This window comes from Megalobrama amblycephala, linkage group LG11, assembly GCF_018812025.1.
Source record: "Megalobrama amblycephala isolate DHTTF-2021 linkage group LG11, ASM1881202v1, whole genome shotgun sequence".
Taxonomy (NCBI): domain Eukaryota; kingdom Metazoa; phylum Chordata; class Actinopteri; order Cypriniformes; family Xenocyprididae; genus Megalobrama; species Megalobrama amblycephala.
In genome coordinates this window covers 30,805,122-30,827,284 of record NC_063054.1, presented here as the reverse complement: position 1 = coordinate 30,827,284, position 22,163 = coordinate 30,805,122, and the positions used below count along the sequence as shown (strand labels likewise).

General features: G+C 37.2%; 1 protein-coding gene across 1 annotated transcript in view; it reads left to right on the top strand.

The window, feature by feature from the left end:
* The first annotated feature begins 714 nt into the window (after positions 1-714).
* Positions 715-22,163, top strand: part of man1a1 (mannosidase, alpha, class 1A, member 1) — a 163,010-nt gene continuing 141,561 nt past the window's right edge. The window contains exon 1 of the mRNA XM_048207395.1: positions 715-756. Coding sequence (XP_048063352.1) covers positions 730-756 — 27 coding nt within the window. The 5' untranslated portion in view covers positions 715-729. The remainder of the gene's footprint in view (positions 757-22,163) is intronic.

The following is a 22,163-nucleotide window of genomic DNA, read 5'->3' as shown; positions in this document are numbered from 1 at the left end:
AACCTTGGTACCATCTCTACTGGAGCTTCAAGAAGGCATATAGATGTCCTTATAGACATATTTGCTTTCATAATACTTTCATACAGATTGGGCAGACATGTGCATAGGCATTGCTAGACCCTATTTAGAGAGGCTTCAGTTCCCGTCTTTCATCTCAGCCTCCTAAAGAAATCCGCAATTACCTCAGTTTTCAACACCCTTAGAAATCTGTAATTATCTGGCTTCTCTTCAGGTTTCCGAGATATCTAGGTTATCTCAGGTTCAGCCAAACCACAAAATAAAATGCAGTTATTGATGTGCATCTGCTGACAAACAGATTCAAATTGCAACTTTTTTTTATTAATTACTTCATATAAATAAAGAATGTTCTTGGATCGTTTTTGATGTTTTTACTTGATGAACATTCTCATAATGTTAGGAGGAAACATTCTGAGAACACTCTCAGAACTGTCACGGTGCTGGTTGCAACAAGGAAGGATAAAAAAAGAATCTATTCGCATCAGTGGTCTTTAAGCACTAACTCAAAATATAAAACACTCAGAAATATCAGAATATGCTTCACACAAAGCAAATGGAACAACCATGCGACTACAACAACATTGGACAAATAACTCAGGGCTATAAACGTTAACCAAAGGAGGAATCTGAGAAACAGGTGGAACGAATTAATCAATTAAAAACCATGGAAACTAATGGAAACGAAGGAACAGAGAGAGAAAACGGGAAACTATGAAAAACCAACTAGTCCAACTCAAAGTAAGCTCAAACACAGACATAACGTGACAGGAACATCCTTATGATGTTATTTGTACTTGATGAAAGGTTCTCATAATGTTCTTAGAACAAACTTCCTTATGATGTTATTGATATTTGATGAATGTTAACTTTCTTGGAACATTACAAATAAATATTCAAAGAATGTTATGAGCAAAAAAAGGTTAGGACTCGGAGAATGTTGTATCTGAACCTTTTAAAGAGGTGGTTGATTATGATTTCACTTTTTAACTTTAGTTAGTGTGTAATGTTGCTGTTAGAGCATAAATAACATCTGCAAAGTTAGGATGCTCAAAGTTCAATGCAAAGTAAGATGTTTTCTTTTAAAGAATTCTCTGTTTAAGGACTACAACAAGCTTCTGTGCTATTTAGTGGCTTTAAGATAGTTAACTCCACAGTAGCTACATAAATTCATCAACTAACCGTTCAGAAACGTCCTGTTGCATTATACATGTTGTCACTTCTTCTTGCGTCTCTCCATCATTGTGTCCGACTCCAGTTTGAACATAAAAAGCTGACATTTTCAGTAAATCTGTGTGAGGTAATGTTAATCAGAGCTGCTAACATGAGCTCTTGAAACTCCGCCCTCTTCTTTGAAGCAGCAGCTTATTTGCATTTAAAGGGACACACACAAAAATCTGCTCATCCTCAAAAAGTGACAAATTTAACATGCTATAAAAAATTATCTGTGGGGTATTTTGAGCTAAAACTTCACATACACACTCTAGGAACATCAGAGACTTATTTTCCATCTTGTAAAAGTGGCATTATATGACCCCTTTAAATAATGTTTTAATCACGACAAGAAAACTGGACATTTTAACATTTTAGAAACATTGAAAATCACTGTTCCCACTACATTTTTAGAACATAAATTTGTCAGCTGGGCAGCAAATTATTGCAGTAAAAGAACTTTAAATGAAAATTTAAAAAAGTTTACTGTAAAGCAAATATAGCACTAAACATTTTTATTTTATACAAAATATTTATTTTGCAAAATAATTTGGACTGTAAAACTGCTAGAAAATCAAAGCCATTTACTATAATCAAGTTGTGTTCCAAATTTGAAGTTGATAACATAAAAATTGAGTATTTGGAAGAATGTTTGTAACCAAGCAAATATCTTCCTTTGTAGCAGAACAAAGAAATTTATACAGGTTTGGAACAATTTGAAGGTAAGTAAATGATGACAGAATTTTCATTTTTGGGTGAACTATCCCTTTAAAGCATTGTTATGATGGTAACAATTTCAAAACGGTTTGCACAGAATGATTTTAAGCATTCGAATGATACCTTATTTATGATTATTACTAAAATATAGGCTATGATGTATAAGAAAAAAATCATATATGAGAAAAAATGCAATAAGTATGCCAAGCGTCCCACACTAACCGTCCCATCCCGACGTTTAACAAGCTATAAAAGTCCAAAATTGCAATTTGTGGAGATAGTAGTGATGGGATTTATGGCTCTTTGAGGGGATCCGGATCTTCGCGATCCGTTCCTTTCAAAGAGCCGTTCAAAAGAACGGCTCTTTTGGCTCTTTTTAAATATTTAGTCAGTTTTAAGAAGCCAGCTTGGGGGCATCTCAGTTTATCCTGGAAATAATCACTGGGAGGAATGATGAGGTGAGATTTGTAGTCAAACAATTAAAACTCGGATATCACACACCAATATCTGAGTTTGAATTATTCTGAAATATTGATTATTACCTCATTTGTCATGTGTGGACTATATTCCATAGGGTTGCACAAATCCCTCTGCTTAGACAGTGACATCACTATTTTGGATTTACCTTTAGTACAAAGTGTGTGTGTGTGTGTGTGTAAAGCTACGTTGACTTATGTTATTCATACAATACCTACTCACAAATAAACATCAAAAACAAAGCCGGCTGCAATGAATTTCTGTGCAAAACAGCTTTTACTACAAACACTTCCACACAAGAACATTGTTATCACACAAGAACATTTTGATAGAAAACAAAAAATATTTAAAGTAGATAAAATTAGAATAAATAAAATGGAAATGTCTACATACTACATACTATTACTACTGTAAACTTTGCAAATAGGACATCAGCCCCTTCAACTTCCACTCCTACCCAATGACAGAGGAACGCAGGGTTTTTTTCCACTGGAGTACTCACGTGAAGGATGCGTGCACAACTAATAACTAATATAATCATCACGCTATAAAGGGTTGGCCTGCGCTGGGTGCGCCCCTCCCCCTATAACTGTTCTGTCTCGCGGAGGAGCTCATTTGTGTGCATCTGTGTGAAACACGCATAGGAAAAAAGAACGACAGAAAGAACGGCTCCCCTCCAGCCGCGACTCGGCTCCCATCGTTCATGTTTATGAGCCGTTCAAAAGAATCGGTTCGTTCGCGAACGTCACAACTCTAGGAGATAGCACAAAGACTGGTTAGATCAAGTGAAAACAACATGCAAGTGCAAATTTAATGAGTTAAACTATCAGCTGTAATTCCAGCATCAATATCAATATTAATAGTTACATTTGTGAGATATATCGAAAACTGATATATCGCATTGTAATGGGCTAGGTGGGTACAGCCAGTGTTGAGCTCCACTACTGTCTAATTGAACGTGATGTGAGGTGAAAGCGCAGACAGTTTGTTATCTTCACCGTTGCACGAGCGCAGGCATTGCCTCCTCTGCACATCAGACATGTGAAAGCGATTTCACGCTGAGACTGACATTGAATCTCATTCACCATAAAATACATGGCAGCCATGTCAGAGACCGCGCCACCATCCACCTCTCCATGACAGGAGATAAGAGAGCTTTAGCTTAAATCTCATATTTAAGGCATTTGGTTGAGAGTATTTTTGTAAGTCTTTGCAGTTTACAGAGCCTTATTAAAAGGATTAGTCTGAAACAGTCTCCTCTATTTTTATGCCTGCTCAGGGTGGACTGGCTCTGAGCTGTGGCGTTGTGTCAGATGGACTGGTCACACAGAACGACGCTTTTCAGATGACAGTGTATGAAAGAACATGATGATGGGTCTTAAGGGGCTGTCAGACGGATTGGCCTCGCTGTCAGTACATGTGCTTTTGATTTTGTCTGTAAACTCTGCCGAGATTACAAGACATAAAAATTTGTTTGCGTCATAAAGCTTCTGCAGCTTTCAGGTTCTGCGCTGAAATAAAAAATTACCTGAACCTTAAAGATACATTTTGTCATAAGATTGCTTTTTTCATTCTTTTTATAAAACAGTGGTTTACTGAACAAACTGTGTCTCTGTCTTTAAATAAATTCAATTATAATTAAAGTTTTCTTAAGGATAAAAAAAAATATTTCTCTGCTGATGCTATAAACTATATAGGCCTACAGGGAGCAGTTACTTGTACATTACTATAATATTAAAGGTTACAATTAATAACAGAGCCCAAATTATTAAATTATTTACTATTTATTTTTAGATATGATAATCAACACTCACGCAAAAAATGTTATGCAAATATGTAAATTGCATATAATATAATATAGTTTTTGTATTAACTTCTAAATCTGTTTCTACTCCAATTCAATGTTAAAATACATTTACATTTACACAGTGGCCTCATAACTTGTTTTTCATGACAGATTTATTTAAACATACATTAAACATATACATTAAATAACCAAGACAGGTTAAGTAAAATATAATGAATATATAGACTAATATAGTGCATATATGTAGTGAAAGAGTTAATTTCTCTAGCGAACTAACAAGCTGTGGACACATGGCATTTCTGAGGTAAACGCTATGTGACATATTGTTTACAAGCTGTTTCATTGATGTCTTTCCGTGGTTGAAACACTGATGGAGTGATTACACGAGATACGTTTCAGTAAGTTGTACTGTATCTTTGAACATACCTTCAGATGTTCATTTAGGCTATGTTTATTCTGTAACTATAGTATTAACCCTTTCATGCACGAATTATGAAAGGCTACTTCAGGATTTTTTTCAAAAGTGTTTTTATTACTCTTTAGGCATGAAAAAACCTTCATTTTTTTCAAACATGCATTTTTCAAGGAGTTGGTGAAATGTCCACTAGAGTGGACAACGCGCATTTGAGGAACCAATGAGCTCATTTCTCAAAAATTGTTTTGAGAAAACAATTATTAAAAATAAATATTGTAAACACTATACAACATGTTTTTTTGCTCTTTAACATTGTGTTCATGTATTTTGAACATATTCCAGAACTTTTAACAATCTGTTTTTTTTTTTTTTTTTGCACTTGCAAAAGTTGACCAGTTGGTGGCAGTGTGTTGCATGATACATTAGGGTCCACTGCCACTGTATTGACTAAAAAACATCAGGACATCAAGGAGCAATATCATTTTTAAAATATCCAAGTATTGATTTTGTGATTTGAGGAAATTGATTAATCATGTGTGGACATCATGCATCACTGGCTATATTTAGACTACAATTAATAGTACAGTTTATAGAGTTTTTTTCAAGGATCATCACTCTCATGATAAAACTAATATGCACAATATATTGCTATAATAAAAATTAAATTGATATTCTGCCAAAACATTACTGCAGATGGCATATTTCAAAAAAAAAAAAAAAAAAAGCAATACAATAAATTGTATTCTAAATATAGCCAGCGATGCATGATGTCCACTTGAGTGGACACATGATTAATCACAATTTCCTCAAATCACAAAATCAATACTTGGATATTTTAACAATTATATTGCTTCTTAGTTGTTGCTTGATGTCCTCATATTTTTTGTACCTGCAAGGGTCTGCTAGAATAGAAGGAATGGACAGACATTCCTCCCCTGCAAGGCACATGTGCTATTCTGTCTGCCATCTTGTTTTAGAGAATTTTTTTTTGCACTTGCAAAAGTTGACCAGTGGGTGGCAGTGTATTGCATGACAAATTAGCGTCCAATGTAGTGACTGATGTGAATAGCTGTCCACTGTAGTGGCCTCTATGCATGAAAGGGTTAAAGAGGAAGAGATGATCGTGTTCACTCGTGCTCCGAGCTGCCGCTTGAATTGAGGCGCCTATACAGCCATCTGTCACAGTCACACCACAATCAAAGAGCGCCAAAACGGCATTTATTGTTTGAATTTCATGAAAAAATAGACAGAATTTGAGGGATGAGACTTTGTTTCTTATTGAAAGTAACTAAAAACAGAGCTTATTTCGATTATTGGTGGTTAGAAGTGGTTAATGGGCTACAACTCTGTATTCGTCGGTACACATGTAACCCGAAAGACACGTGCCGAAAATTTTGAGAGGCTACTCACTGCAGAGCCATAACCTCCACCTCCCCCTCTCTTGAGCTACTGTGAGCATAATGGGTGGAACTGCATCCCCCAGCCACACCCTAACCCCACCCATAACCCCATTAAACAGGTTAAGCTCCACCCTTGAGCTTCAGAGAGGTAGAGCTGGAGGTCATTATACTCTGCAGCGAGCACTACTTGAAAATTTTCGGTATCAAATGCAACATTTGATCCTACCCTCCATTCAGCGCGCTCTCCAAAGCAGTGCATGTTCCAAAACACATGAATGCACACAACCAGAACAGAGTCTGCAAAGCGTCACAATAGAGGGTGTTAAATTACCTTGTTTCAAAGCAAATAACATTACAATAATAAAAGACGTAAACAACTTAGAGCTTGTCCACCTGACTGCTGCAGATTCATTTCAGCGTTGATAGTGTTGACATAGAAACGCATAATTCCGAAGATGTGAACGGTTCAGAATGTCATGGGTTGCCATCTCTTAATTACAGTAATTATGACATGGCATGAATGCAGCATATAGGCTTATTGTTTTGGTTCAGGAGGAACTGTAAAAGGTGGCTGGTGTTTGTTTGTGGCACTCAGTGAATGTGCTCAGAGGTGTCGAAATACATACGTTGACAGGCAGGTAGGACATTGTATCATTGCATTTGGACTGAAATCCTATCATTGCATTCAGACCAGAAAAAAACACTTAGACTGAAAAAACATTGCCTACCCTACCTTGAAATCATTGGTCTATATATATATATATATATATATGTAAAACATTTCTGTCCGAATAGGGCTGTAACTGTCTTGTGATGAGCAATACAAATATAGATAATTTTAAACGTTATAGCATGTGTTGCAATACCTTCAGTTATTCTGAAAACAAATGTCCCTGCTGGCACCATAAGCATAAGTAACCAGAAGTTAAATATTGTCATTTTTCATGACAGTTTGAACCTACAGCAATTCAACTCTTTGCTCTGAATGTATAACATGTTTTAGCACAATAATTCGTTACTCTCTTTTTACTGCTTTGAGATCCGTGAGTGGGTGACCACAAGCACATCCTCATTTAATTTGAAATGTCGCCTCTATAAAACATGAACAGTAATAGTCAGAATAAATGGCAAACCCAGAGAGGATGTGTAGGATGTAAATAACAGTGTGTTTTCATGTCTGGTTCTTGTATTGAATGCCGTCTGACAAATGGCTGTCACTCCACATGAAATGTTAGACTGTGATGGGACATGACTCATGACATGAGATGTTCTCTTTCAAGAAGCATGAGGAGGACATGTGTTTCCATTTGTTGTTTGGCTATTTGTTATATGTTTTTTGGTTAACTATTGGCACTTTTATGTCCCCTGGGTTGATTTTTATTAAAACCAATATATATTATTTTTCTACTTGTTATGTGAAGGTCACATTAATGCTGTCTGGAAAACGTTTATTTTTTTCTATTCTTCAGATTTCTTTTATATATGTATTTTATTGTTTTACCTTTTTCCTTAATGCAGCTTTCAGTCTTAAGTATGAAAATCAAATTATATATATATATATATATATATATATATATTACAAATAAACATTCAAAGAATGTTATATATATCTCCAACTACTGGCCTGGCAGCATAATACAGCGTTTTTAGTTGTTTTCGTGGATCATTTTGACAACGTTGTCATCTGTACACGAAAAACACAAAGGAAAACTTTTATGTTTTTAGTACATCTTTGTCGTTTATACGTGCCCTAAGTTCCAAAAATCTTTAAAATGTTATTGCAACTGTAGGTTGAAAATCATATATATCATCCTAAAATCCTATATCATCAAAAAACAATTTAACAGGCTAAATAAAAATTAAAAAGAATAATTTCTTCATGTGCTTTTGGCTTATTCACGCCCATTTATAATGGAACACTTCATTACTTTTAATAAATCCAAGTCTGAGCACCTTGGGAACCTTTATATTCTCCATGTCATATTTATTCATGATGATAAATAAGATATTATTTTTATTTTCAAGCCCTCTGTCCCAAGGATAAGTTCCCCTCTTTACTATTCCAGCCCTGATACTGTAATATTGTTGGCTGAACATCTCAATATTATAATGACTCTCTAGGTTTGGATTAGTATTTTTTTGGTAATATTTCTTTCTAGTAGGCCTATTAAACAGAATGAGAAAGTCATTCAGCTGAATCACTCATAATATCATGTGATCTAGTTGCCTAGTTATTGACTGAAATCCCTAACCATTCCTATTACAGTCAACTGCTGTTATGTCATTTTATAGCATACACAAGGTTAATAATTAAACTCGAATTACTTGTTTTTATGGTTTTGGAATTGGGCTGCTGTGAAGAGGAGGCAGAACTATGTCTGTATTGAGGCAGTTTCTCATGAATAGACTATTTCACAAACAAACAGACCATTTCAGAATCAAAGGAATGCAAATGAAGTCGAGTAAATCGCAAGATAGGGAAAGCCATGTTAACTTTGATCATTTTGTACCATATCAAAGCACACCAGATCTGCTTCAGCGCCAGCCTCATAAAGTGTTTGCACCTGTCCTCTTTCAGTTCTTTGATTCATTTTTCAGCAAAGCTCTGCAACTTAAAGTGAGCGCAAGCCTCCAGGTTTGCTTTCATTACTATTCACGTCTGCCCATCCTTGTAAATAAACCGGCTCTGCATTTAGGTACGTTACACCACACTGCTCATCACGCAGAAGTTAATTTTGTGCTATCACAATGAAAAATCACAAGCCACGGGTGACAGAAAGGAGAGGCAGCTCTTTAAATAAAGCGAAGCGACAGCCTCATAAAGAGGAGAAGACATTCCTGATAGGAGAAGTAAACACGTCGCGCTGTCTCCGATGAGAGCGGCAGCATGTCAGCCTGGACACTTTTCAGAAAGTCAGAAGGGTGGTCTTATCTTATGCTGTTTAGTGGAATTAAGAAGGTCTATTAGAGGTTATCCATTCAAGACACATTAGCATGGAACACGCATTCGAATCAGTGTGACTAATATAGGCCTACCATGAACTGCAGTCTATGCTAGTGCGAATGAATAGTTTGAATTAAAAGTTCTGCGCGAGGCCCAATTTCTCACTGCAATAGAATGTGTATATATATATATATATATATATATATATATATATATATATATATATATATATATATAAAAACATTCTATTCCTCCATGGATCGGACTTGTTTGTTTAGCACATTCCACAGATGTTCGAAAATTTGGAGGCCAGGTCAACACCTCAAACTGGTTGTTTCCTGAACCATTTTTGCTTTGTGGCAGGGTGCATTATCCTGCTGAAAGAGGCCACATCCACCAGGGAATACCGTTTCCATGCACATGGTCTGCAACAATGCTTAGGTAGGTGGTACGTGTCAAAGTAACATCCACATGAATGGCAGGACCCAAGGTTTCCCAGCAGAACATTGCCCACAGTATCACACTGCCTCCGCCGGCTTGCTTTCTTCCCATAGTGCATCCTGCCATGTGTTCCCCAGGTAAGTGACGCACAAGCACCCAGCCATCTACTGATGTAAAAGAAAACGTGACTCATCAGATCAGGCCACTTTCTTCCATTGCTCCTTGGTCCAGTTCTGATTCTCACGTGCCCACAGTTGGCACTTTCGGTGGTGGACAGGGGTCAGCATGGGCACCCTGACTGGTCTTCGGCTATGCAACCCCATACGTAAACCACTTTTGATAGATACTGACTACTGCAGTCCGGGAGCACCTCACAAGAGCTGCAGTTTTAGAGATCCTCTGACCCAGTCATCTAGCCATCACAATTTGGCCATTGTTGCTCAAATCCTTACGCTTGCCCATTTTTCCTGCATCTAACACATCAGCTTTGAGGGCAAAATGTTCACTTGCTACCTAATATATCCCATCCACTAACAGGTGCTGTGATGAAGAGATAATCAGTGTTATTCACTTCTCCTGTCAGTGGTCCTAATGTTATGCCTGATCGGTGTATGTATTATTGTGTCATTAGTAAGCTGAAGTCAGTTCGGTATTGATTCAATTCAGTCCAATGGCTGTAAAATTCATGAAATAGTTCAATTCAGTTATAAGCAGCTCCACAGAAGACAAAAAAAACACCTACATATCCACGCTCTTGGTATGTGAGCGTTATTGATTCTACAAAAGTGCGAAAACACAGCTGCAAGCATTTGTCCAGCAGGCTTTTAGCGACACAAGAGCGATTTCGCACGTCATTCTATTGACATGCAATTCATAACCTGAATGCAACTATTATGTGTGCTTTTAAAGGAATTTGGCTTTATTGTAATTAGAACATCATTATTTACTTACTCTTACGTCATTCCGACAGAATGAATGTAATTCTTCTGCTGTGCACAAAAGAATAGGCTCTATCAATAGTAGATAATGAACATGATTGAGGACTTTGCAGTCTATAATAACAGACAGCAGAAATGTTTCGTGTAAGTATATGACGCTACATTACAAGTCATATATGGCGGATAGATTGAAATTTGCCATTATTCCTCTCCAGTGAGCTGTAAATCAAGGTAGAAAGGCATCAAGGCACGTCCAAATCCAATGTTAGCTTCACTTCTTGTCTCCTGAGATACAGTTCCTTCATCTGATTGATTTTTGAAGGCAGCATAGATGTATCCTTCGCTGTCTTTGATATCCCACAATCCTGTGCTTTCCATTCTGTGACAGTTGAGCTAAAAAAATAAAAAATAAAAAATAAAGATAGCATCTGACAGTTGCGGTTGTTGGTCAGTTTGTTTGTAAATGTATGTTTTTGACCAATATTTTCCAGTTCTGATGTCATTTCTAGTGAGAAATTACTACTGTAGTAATTAAATATTTGCTTAGTTATCACCAAGGCTTGCGCTATTTTGTTGTAGATCATTAAACGGCTACGCTGCCGTTTCAGTTTTGTGAATTACCTTTGTGTGCAAATGCTGCCTACTAAGTCATTACTTAAAGGTGCTAAAGAGGTTCTTTTTGTCGACTGAGTTTTTGAAATGAGCGCATGGGTAAGAACAACCCCCCTCCTTCACAGCTCATTTAGAGGGAACGCCTCCCAAAACTCGTGCACGAGTATCGGAACACAAGTGTTTACCACCGGCATTCGCTGTGTTATTAAGCCGGGCACACATTTAACGACTAGCTAAAACATTCTGACTGTGCTCAACATACAGCGATTGTTTCCTGCCCTGAAGCAGATTTATCTACTTTCACATGGAATTTGAACACCGACTGTAATCGCAGACTGAAAGCAACTGGCTCTGACTGGACGCGTTTGAGCGCGATCAGTCATAAGTATCAATTTACATTCATAATCGGCCTAACAATCGTTAAGTGTGTGCGCGACTTAAAGCCGTGGATTCATTATGTCGGACTCACCGCAGGTGACTCATAATCTGCAGTTGTTACTCCTGTCTCCTGACAAAAACATTGCATGCAGCGCCTGCGGAGTGTGGAAAGTTACTGGAGCTCGCAGTCGCGCATCTCTCACATGGATCGTCATGTCAGTGATTGACAAGCCAGAGGGCCAATCCGCGCACGTCTCTCACAAGGAATGTCACGGCAGTGATTGACAAGCCAGAGGGCCAACTGTTTACGCGATGATCGAGTAAACGATTGGCTGATGTTTTTAAGGCCCTACTTTCAGATGCCTTCTTTGTTTTTTGCTCAACTGTCACAGAATGGAAAGCACAGGATTGTGGAATATCAAAGGCAGGGAAGAATACGTCTATACTGCCTTCGAAAAATCGATCAGATGAAGGTATCTCAGGAGACAGGAAGTAAAGCTAACATTGGATTGATGCCTTCCTACCTTGGAATGCATACTCCAAAGGAAGCATTTTTAAGATTTCAGATGCAGCCATTGAGTATATTGTGAACTGGATCGTCTGATTCATTAAAAAGATTTGAGTCAAACGAACGATTCGTTCATGAGGTTACTTCTCTCATTAATAATGAAAGTGCCAATGTACTTTTTTCTCCTGTAAAAAAAAAAAGAGAAAGAGGACAGTCTTTCATTATAGGCTATTAGTTTTATTCAAGATATTATTATAAAAATCATTGAGTTGAATTCAAGAAGCAGTTGACTTAGTTTTTGACTTAGTATTATTTGTTTCAAGGGTTTACTGTGTGCTGTTCTCTCTCTCCTCTGCACATGAATGGCCATTTGATGCAAGTGTAACAACGAGCTTCACCTGTTGCCAAACAACAGTCCGCTAACTCCTAATAGCACAAGCATTCAGCATTATTGTGAATTATCTGATATGGCATAAATAGAGCTAAGAATAGCAGAAGCCGTTTATTTAGCAGTCACTCTGCTATGGAGAAATAGTGATGCACCTGCCGACCGTCATGCACATGTTGCGTTGTGCTGATATGCAGTCCAGTCAGTGCAGTGAGGTGTGTACTGCTCACTGGAGTGGAAAATGCATATTAACCATGCAAAACACATAAATGCAAGCACACAAACTCTGCGGCTGATTTATTAATGAGTTTGTGCTAATGTATGGCGCTTCCTGTTTGTCTTGTCCTGACGGTGTTGAACACTTGTCTTTGAAGCTGGAATTTGTTTGACCTTTTGTTAATGAGGAATGTAGTTTCAATGAGGTTATCAACACAAATGCCAAAGACCCTTTAATGCTTATTCATGTTGTCCATGAATCAAAGGATGAGTTTGTTATGTGGATTATCTCATTTGAAAGTGAAATAATTTCAAATGACCTGCCAGTAATATAATGATAGCCAGTAGATCAAGGACAAGGAATGTCAACAATTTGTTATGCTATCAAAGTAAATGACATTATATGATGGATATGTCAATTAGGAAGTCAAACAAGGGGATCTGTATGCAAGATGTGTCAATAGAAAGGAAGTCTTATCTGAATTTATCCTTTGAGAGGGAAGCTGTTAAGTGTATTTTGAATTAGGCAGTGGATGTGTGGGATTTCTGCTGACTTGCAGCAGGGTTTCTTGGTCATGTTTATTGAATAAGCCCCGCAAAGTCAGCAGTATGCAATAACCATACGGCAGTGGGTTTTTAACCTCTATAGATCCAGTGATTCCCCCTCCCCCCTCACAATGTATACAAAAAATAAATTTCTTTGTAACAGATAACATTCATTGAGAGCCTAAACATTGTAGTGTTATTTTAGTAGTATTTATATACCATTGCCGTTTTTATTCATATCATTAGCTTTTAATTTTTTAGCTGTTATTATTTTTTTTTAATTTAATTTTTAGATTTTCAGTTTTCAGTTTCATTTGAGGTTTTAGTAATTATTTTTTATTCCAAAAACACTGAAAAAATAAACTATTTCGTATACTACCATTTAAAAGATGGGGGTCGGTAAGATTTTAAAACGGTTATAATGTGAAATATTATTACAATTTAAAATAACTGTATAGCTGGAATAATGAAACTTAACATTTTGATGGCGGATTGTATGGTATGACCATTGTCTCTAAAAAAAATATGGACGAAAAATAAGAGCACTTTTGAAACCTAAAGCCAGCCTAAAGTGGCTGCGCCCTTAATTATGCAGAACTTTAAAGTTTAATATAATTTAAACAGATGAGTTATAAAAAAAATCACCCCCCTCACAGTTGTCATGAAGAGCAAAATTAGCTGTATAGACCAAAACCACTTATTGTACCAGGCTGTAAACATGTTTTTTTCTGCTGTAAAGTTGGGCATTTTAACATGGGGCTCAATGAGATTCTGCGCTCTTTTGGAGCCTGTCCCTAGCGGCCAGTCGATCAATTGCAGTTTAAGTCACTTCCGTATTGGCTTCAAAAGAAACGGGGAGGTTAGGTATGACAAATGGGCAATTAGAGATTAGACTGTACAGAAATTGAAATCTACAGGTAACACTAATACACACTAAATACACATAGTCACGCAATGCTGATGTTGTTAACATTAATAATTTGAAAACAAAGTATAACAATGATAATAATTTACACGGTTTTATGTGATCTGAGCTAAACGATCGTTAGATTTAATCACCAATGGCAGCGTGATTTATTGTAATGTTTTGTTTTTTTCCTCAGTTGGTCAGAACAAAAGTGGCAGATTTGTTACTTACTTGTTCAGATGACATTCTCCGATGAAAATTCTTATTTTGGTCATACTTCCAAGACTAGCCACACATTCTCCTCAAAGCATTAGATTCATCTGCGCTGAGGAGCCGTGCTGATGCACAACTGATGTGAAGATAATTAAATAACTGCAATTGTAGGTTTCCAACAGAGATGGCGACAAAGAGGCAAAACTTACAGACTGCAGCTTTAATTTTCTGCATCATTACTGTCACATGATCATGCTGATTTGCTGCTCAAAAAACATTTATTATTATCAATTTGGAAAGCAGTTGTGCTGCTTATTTTTGTGTGTGTGGAAACCATGACAATTTTTTTTCAGGATTCGATGAATAGAAAGTTCAGCTTTATTTGAAATAGAAAAACAAGTGTTTGCTGTCACTTTTGATCAATTTAATGCATCCTTGCTGAATGAAAGTATGATTTTTTTTTTTAACAACATCAAAAAATCTTACTGATCCCACTTTTGAACAGGCAGGTGAGTGTTGCTTATGTGTGTGTGGTCCTGGTAAACCCTACATTATGGGGACAAAATGTCCCCACAAAGATGGCAAAACCAGAAATCAGACATTTTTTGGTTCCCATGATGAAAAACAACAGCTTATAAATCATAATAAATTATTATTATTATTATTATTTTATGTAAAAATGCATAAAGTTTTCTGTGAGGGTTGTGTTTATGGGCAGGGTTAGATTTATGGGATAGAATATACAGTTTGTACAGTAAAAAAAAATCATGTCTATGGAAAGTCCCCATAAAAAAAAAAAAAAAAAAAAAACGGAACCCCAACGTGCACACATGCACGTGCTTGTTTATGTAAACACGTGGAAACAAAATGTGAACATTTCTAAATACATGTGGCACACAAATCAATATTTGTTTGGATATATTCATATTTCATTAAAGCTTTCAAATCTCTTGCATGGTCAAGCCAACAACCAGAGGAGCAAGTCTGTGTGTCACACATCTTAAGCTGATCAGAGAGAGAGAGAGAGAGAGAGAGAGTCATTCCTCATTGTTTGGCCGATGGCTATAGCAGAGTGAAGCAGGCATGTGACATTAAAGAGAAATGAAAGGCCAAAATTCAGTCACATAAGAATTTGAAATTTCTTTTTTGCCTCAGTGCTGATTCAGTTACATTTCTCTCACTCTCACTGTAATAGATGCACACAGATAGTTTCACTCTATATAGCCAAATGAATTTAACAGAATTTAAATAATCAAATGCATGCTGTTGCATTTCCACATTTGGCTACATAATTTGAATTTACAATTTCACTATCTGTGAGTCATTATTCTGTTACACCTTCTCGTTTTCTGTTATACATTTCATGGCATTACCTGATAGGCTTGTTCGTTCCTGTTTAGAAGCTGCAGGCCGTTGTTATTTGCATGCCTGCCTATGCTGAGCAGGTGCATAGACACCATATGGCTTCCATAGAAACTCCCTCAAAGGCGAAACAAACATGGACTAATTTTCATTTCCTCGGCTTATTGTGCATCATAAATCAGCTAAATGTTTTTGAGCTGTATGATTAAGGTTCTTTCAAACCGTCTAAAAAAACGCAACATTTAGAAAGCTTCATCTTAGCAGCTGATGACAAGTGAAGTGCAAACTGTGAACGATACAGTTTAGCTGAAGACGGTAAATCAGCTGAAGTGTGTTTGAGAACCCGGTGAATGACAGGTGATGTGTGCAGCAGCAGGTGTTGAGCTGCATGCAATGCACACGTTCCCCCAAGACCTCAGGTACAAGCTGAGCAGAAAGGGAGGTTTTTGTTTTTTGATGAATTGCATTTAAATGATCACTAAAAATGGTGCCGTTTTTCCTTTTTGAGTCATTAAAAAGAGTGTTCACGTTGTTCAGAAGAATTTTTGGGAAAGGCATTTAAGTAATTACACAATAAACATCATAATTTTTTTGTGCAGGTTCATTTTGTGCACATAATCATCCTAGTGTAAAGTAACTTGATCCTTTTAGTATAAAATATTTGTGTCCCTGGATTGTCGTCACTCTCAAAGGACCTGAAAGACCTGCTGAGCGAACAGAAACATCTAGCTCATTCAAGAAAGGAATTAAAGCGGGTGTAGTGGAAGAACTTGTTGAGTTTGTCGTATTCTCTTTCTTTCAGACCTGACTGCACTTTTCCAATTCATTTTTACTTCAACACCATGTCTCCCATAATGCAAAGCCTTTTCAACTTCCATGCACTACCTTATGTTTTTGGGAGTAACAGCAAGCTGTTATGATGAAGTGACAAGATTGAAATCCCCTGAAATGTTGTGTGCGAGAACTCCTGCGGCAGGTAATGTGACTGCACGTCCCATGTGCTTTTACAGTAATATTTCCTATAGATGACACCTGCTGTTTTCTCACAAAACATTCTCCTTATTTTTTTTTTACTGCTCTTCCTTATCCTTCTTTAAGCATGCTCAAAATGAAACCCATTTCAACCAGGAACACTGCAAAAAGTCATATTTTTGTCTAATTTTCTAGTTAAAGTAATACACCACTATGTCCAACTGCATTCATCACTCGATTCGTTCAGTTGGACATAGTGGTGTTTTAGAGGTAAAAATTGATATAAATACTGTTCGGTTTCTCGCACAAACCGATCGTTTCGTGTCTTAGGACATCAATGTGTCGTCACGAGCCGCAGGGTTTAATTTGGATTTGTCTGTCGTGTTTTATTTACTCTTATAGTCCAAGTTCCCGCTGACTTGCATTATACAGCATTGCATTATACCGCAGCGGTTGCAGTTAAAAATCATCATTTGTGTTCTACTGAAGAAACAAAGACACCTACATCTTGGATGCGCTGGGGGTAAGCAGATAAACATCAAATTTTCATTTTTGGATGAACTATCCCTTTAATATCGTAAACAGTTGCTTCTCAAGTGTATCTAGTTTTAGGGATTTTTAGATATTTTACAGAAAAACTGTCAAAAAAAAATACTTATTAAAAACTCATTAAGACCAAGAGTTTTGACATAGCAGTGAAACTGGGACTTTTCACTGTTTATTTCACTCCACTTGGTTGTGTCTGCATTCATTGACTCTTTCGCCACATTACATAGTTACACAAGTAGGTGGCGACAAGTGACCATCTTTATGAGTGAATCATTGATTCATTCATTTAGTTGATTCATTCATGAATGAGTCATTGAATCATTGGCTGCGTCCGAAATCGCATACTCTCGTGAGTAGGTATTATTTTGAATAATTACTTACTTTGCAACCACTAAAAGTACTATGAATGTAATCTGGACATACTACATTTGCTATGTTGTCATTATCATGTGACCTACCAGAGTCAGTTCACTGCCATTCGCAAATCCTCAACTGTGTCCTCAAGTGTCCATTGAATGAATACTTCAGAATCTCGCCAGAAGAAGTAGGTCATCCGGGTACTTTTTGCCTATTCTTTTATGAGTAGCCTACTGTGAATTTGCCACATAGGCTACTGTTTTTCACCTACTGTGTATTTGGGAAGTATGAGATTTCAGATGCAGCCATTGATTCGTATATATATATATATATATATATATATATATATATATATATATACAGGTGCTGGTCATATAATTAGAATATCATCAAAAAGTTGATTTATTTCACTAATTCCTTTCAAAAAGTGAAACTTGTATATTATATTCATTCATTACACACAGATTGATATATTTCAAATGTTTATTTCTTTTAATTTTGATGATTATAACTGACAACTAAGGAAAATCCCAAATTCAGTATTTCTGAAAATTAGAATATTGTGAAAAGGTTCAATATTGAAGACACCTGGTGCCACATTCTAATCAGCTAATTAACTCAAAACACCTGCAAAGGCCTTTAAATGGTCTCTCAGTCTAGTTCTGTAGGCTACAGAATCATGGGGAAGACTGCTGACTTGACAGTTGTCCAAAAGACAACCATTGACACCTTGCACAAGGAGGGCAAGACACAAAAGGTCAATGCAAATGAGGCTGGCTGTTCACAGAGCTCTGTGTCCAAGCACATTAATAGAGAGGCGAAGGGAAGGAAAAGATGTGGTAGAAAAAAGTGTACAAGCAATAGGGATAACCGCACCCTGGAGAGGATTGTGAAACAAAACCCATTCAAAAATGTAGGGGAGATTCACAATGAGTGGACTGCAGCTGGAGTCAGTGCTTCAAGAACCACTACGCACAGACGTATGCAAGACATGGGTTTCAGCTGTCGCATTCCTTGTGTCAAGCCACTCTTGAACAACAGACAGCGTCAGAAGCGTCTAAAGACAAAAAGGACTGGACTGCTGCTGAGTGGTCCAAAGTTATGTTCGCTGATGAAAGTAAATTTTGCATTTCCTTTGGAAATCAGGGTCCCAGTCTGGAGGAAGAGAGGAGAGGCACACAATCCACGTTGCTTGAGGTCCAGTGTAAAGTTTCCACAGTCAGTGATGGTTTGGGGTGCCATGTCATCTGCTGGTGTTGGTCCACTGTGTTTTCTGAGGTCCAAGGTCAACGCAGCCATATACCAGGAAGCTTTAGAGCACTCCATGCTTCCTGCTGCTGACCATGTTTATGGAGACACAGATTTCATTTTCCAACAGGACTTGACACCTGCACACAGTGCCAAAGCTACCAGTACCTGGTTTAAGGACCATGGTATCCTTGTTCTTAATTGGCCAGCAAACTCGCCTGACCTTAACCCCATAGAAAATCTATGGGGTATTGTGAAGAGGAAGATACAATATGCCAGACCCAACAATGCAGAAGATCTGAAGGCCACTATCAGAGCAACCTGGGCTCTCATAACACCTGAGCAGTGCCACAGACTGATCGACTCCATGCCATGCCGCATTGCTGCAGTAATTCAGGCAAAAGGAGCCCCAACTAAGTATTGAGTGCTGTACATGTTCATACTTTTCAGTTGGCCAAGATTTCTAAAAATCCTTTCCTTGTATTGGTCTTAAGTAATATTCTAATTTTCTGAGATACTGAATTTTGGATTTCCCTTAGTTGTCAGTTATAATCATCAAAATTATAAGAAATAAAATTTGAAATATATCAGTCTGTGTGTAATGAATGAAAATAATATACAAGTTTCACTTTTTGAATGGAATTAGTGAAATAAATCAACTTTTTGATGATATTCTAATTATATGATCAGCACCTGTACACATACATATATATATATATATATATATATACAGTGGGTACGGAAAGTATTCAGACCCCCTTAAATTTTTCACTCTTTATTATATTGCAGCCATTTGCTAAAATCATTTAAGTTCATTTGTTTTCCTCATTAATGTACACACAGCACCCCATATTGACAGAAAAACACATAATTGTTGACATTTTTGCAGATTTATTAAAAAAGAAAAACTGAAATATCATATGGTCCTAAGTATTCAGACCCATTGCTGTGACACTCATATATTTAACTCAGGTGCTGTCCATTTCTTCTGATCATCCTTGAGATGGTTCTACACCTTCATTTGAGGTGAACCAGAACCCTTCCTAGAGCTGGCCGTCCGGCCAAACTGAGCTATCGGGGGAGAAGAGCCTTGGTGAGAGAGGTAAAGAAGAACCCAAAGGTCACTGTGGCTGAGCTCCAGAGATGCAGTCGGGAGATGGGAGAAAGTTGTAGAAAGTCAGCCATCACTGCAGCCCTCCACCAGTCGGGGCTTTATGGCAGAGTGGCCCAACGGAAGCCTCTCCTCAGTGCAAGACACGTGATAGCCAGCATGGAGTTTGCTAAAAAACACCTGAAGGACTCCAAGATGGTGAGAAATAAGATTCTCTGGTCTGATGAGAACAAGTTAGAACTTTTTGGCCTTAATTCCAAGCGGTATGTGTGGAGAAAACCAGGCACTGCTCGTCACCTGTCCAATACAGTCCCAACAGTGAAGCACGGTGCTGGCAGCATCGTGCTGTGGCGGTGTTTTTCAGCTGCAGGGACAGGACGACTGGTTGCAATCGAGGGAAGGATGAATGCGGTATTAGTAAGTATTAGTAAGAGTATTAGTATTCACTAGGTTTATCACAAGAGAAGTCAACAACAACTATTTTCAAGCTATATATTTAGAATAAATGACTGCACCTAGGAGAGGGACATAGTTTTGCTAATAATTTGTTTAAATCAATAAATCATTTTAATTTTTTTTTTTTTTTTTTGGTGTTATTGGAACACTTCTTTCATGAAGTGGACAATTTTAAGATTGTGGTCCATTTTTGCTGCCATTTTTTGGTGTTATTGGAACACTTCTTTCATGAAGTGGACAATTTTAAGATTGTGGTCCATTTTTGCTGCCATGTATTTTACTCTAATGGAAAGAAAACTCAACCCTAACCCTAACCCTACACATTTAGATGGTGTTTGTTTTAAGCCTACTACTCTCCATCTGTTTGCATCTGTAGATATATTCTAAAATAACCAAAACAAGCTAATCTGCATATTTAAACACATCAATAATTTGTTTTCCTGAACTGTTAATGCTTAATGCATTATATATTATAACAAATGCCTGCAGAGGGCGCCAAAAGCGTGCTGATTTTTGTTGTTAAACAGCACAGCACGATCAAATCCACGATCAAAGCCAACCATGATTAAAAATATATTATTAGTTAAATAATAATATTCGGCCACCTCTTTGTGATAGAAATGCTACAGTCACTGTAATTTCTTCAACAAGAATATGTGGACATCAAACATGCAAAGACAGAGTGAGGGTTTAAACTTTTATTGACGTATTATCATGTGTAAGCGTAGATTTAAGAATAGCATTATGTAGCTAATGCTGTATTATGATTTTTAAATAGTTTTAATAAACCATGCATCCTTAGAAAACTGTCTAATAATGCGGTTCATGGATGTGCGTCCATGGAATGCTCCTCTTCTGGTATTGACAGCCCTACAGATATCTTCACCATGGTTCAAAACGCAATGCATAGCACAGTAAAATAATTATAATATAACATAAATTAGTATCAAATCAGGCAGATGCGTTGATGGTGGTCAAACTATTAATGCAGCGTTACATGTATAAATAACCCTTAAATAGCCAAAACTTTCAGGTTTGTGAACATAGGCTAGCCTACCTGAAAGAAATGCACGGGATGCATCCATCTAGGGCTTTTTTCTTTTTCGCTTCTCATCGCCAGACAGCAGTTGCATTTTCGCGGGAATAGTTGTCACAAGTTTTCAGCCAGCAGCAAACTCGAGGTTAGGTGGGGTGGGGTGGGGTGGGTCGGGGCACGCGAGCGTGCGTGCGCGCGCCGTGCGGGCATGAATGGCGCGTCGCGGAGTGAGGGCATCTGAACTCGACAAAGCCGACCTGATATAGTATTTTTTTTTATTTTTTTTATTCAGTAAATATATTTGTTTGACAGGGAAGCTGTGCGCAAACAGGAATATATATTAATTTATTAAAAAACAAAAAACAAAAAGCACCCTAGGAAAAAAGGGCACTTTCTCTCGAGGAAGAAAAAGGGCAGGTGCTCAAGCCCTTTTTGTCTATGTGTGCACGTGCCTGGCTAAAGAGATACGTCTTTAGTCTAGTTTTAAACTGGGTGAGCGAGTCTGAGCCCCGAACATTATCAGGAAGGCTATTCCAGAGTTTAGGAGCCAAATGTGAAAACGCTCTCCCATCCTTTAGTGGACTTAGAAATCCTAGGTACAACCAGAAGTCCAGAGTTTTGTGTAAAGATTTACATATTAAGTAAAGGTCATGTTCCATTAAGATATTTTATAAATTTACTGTAAATATATCAAAAATTTATATTTGGGAGTGTGTTGCTAAAGACTTGATTTGGACAACTTTTAAAGGCGATTTTCTCAATATTTTGATTTTTTTGCAACCTCAGATTCCAGATTTGAAAATAGTTGTATCTTGGCCAAATATTATCCTGTCCTAACAAACCATACATCAATGGAAAGCTTATTTATTCAGCTTATTTATTTAAAATTTTTACCCTTATGACTGATTCTGTGGTCCAGGGTCACATATATAAACTAA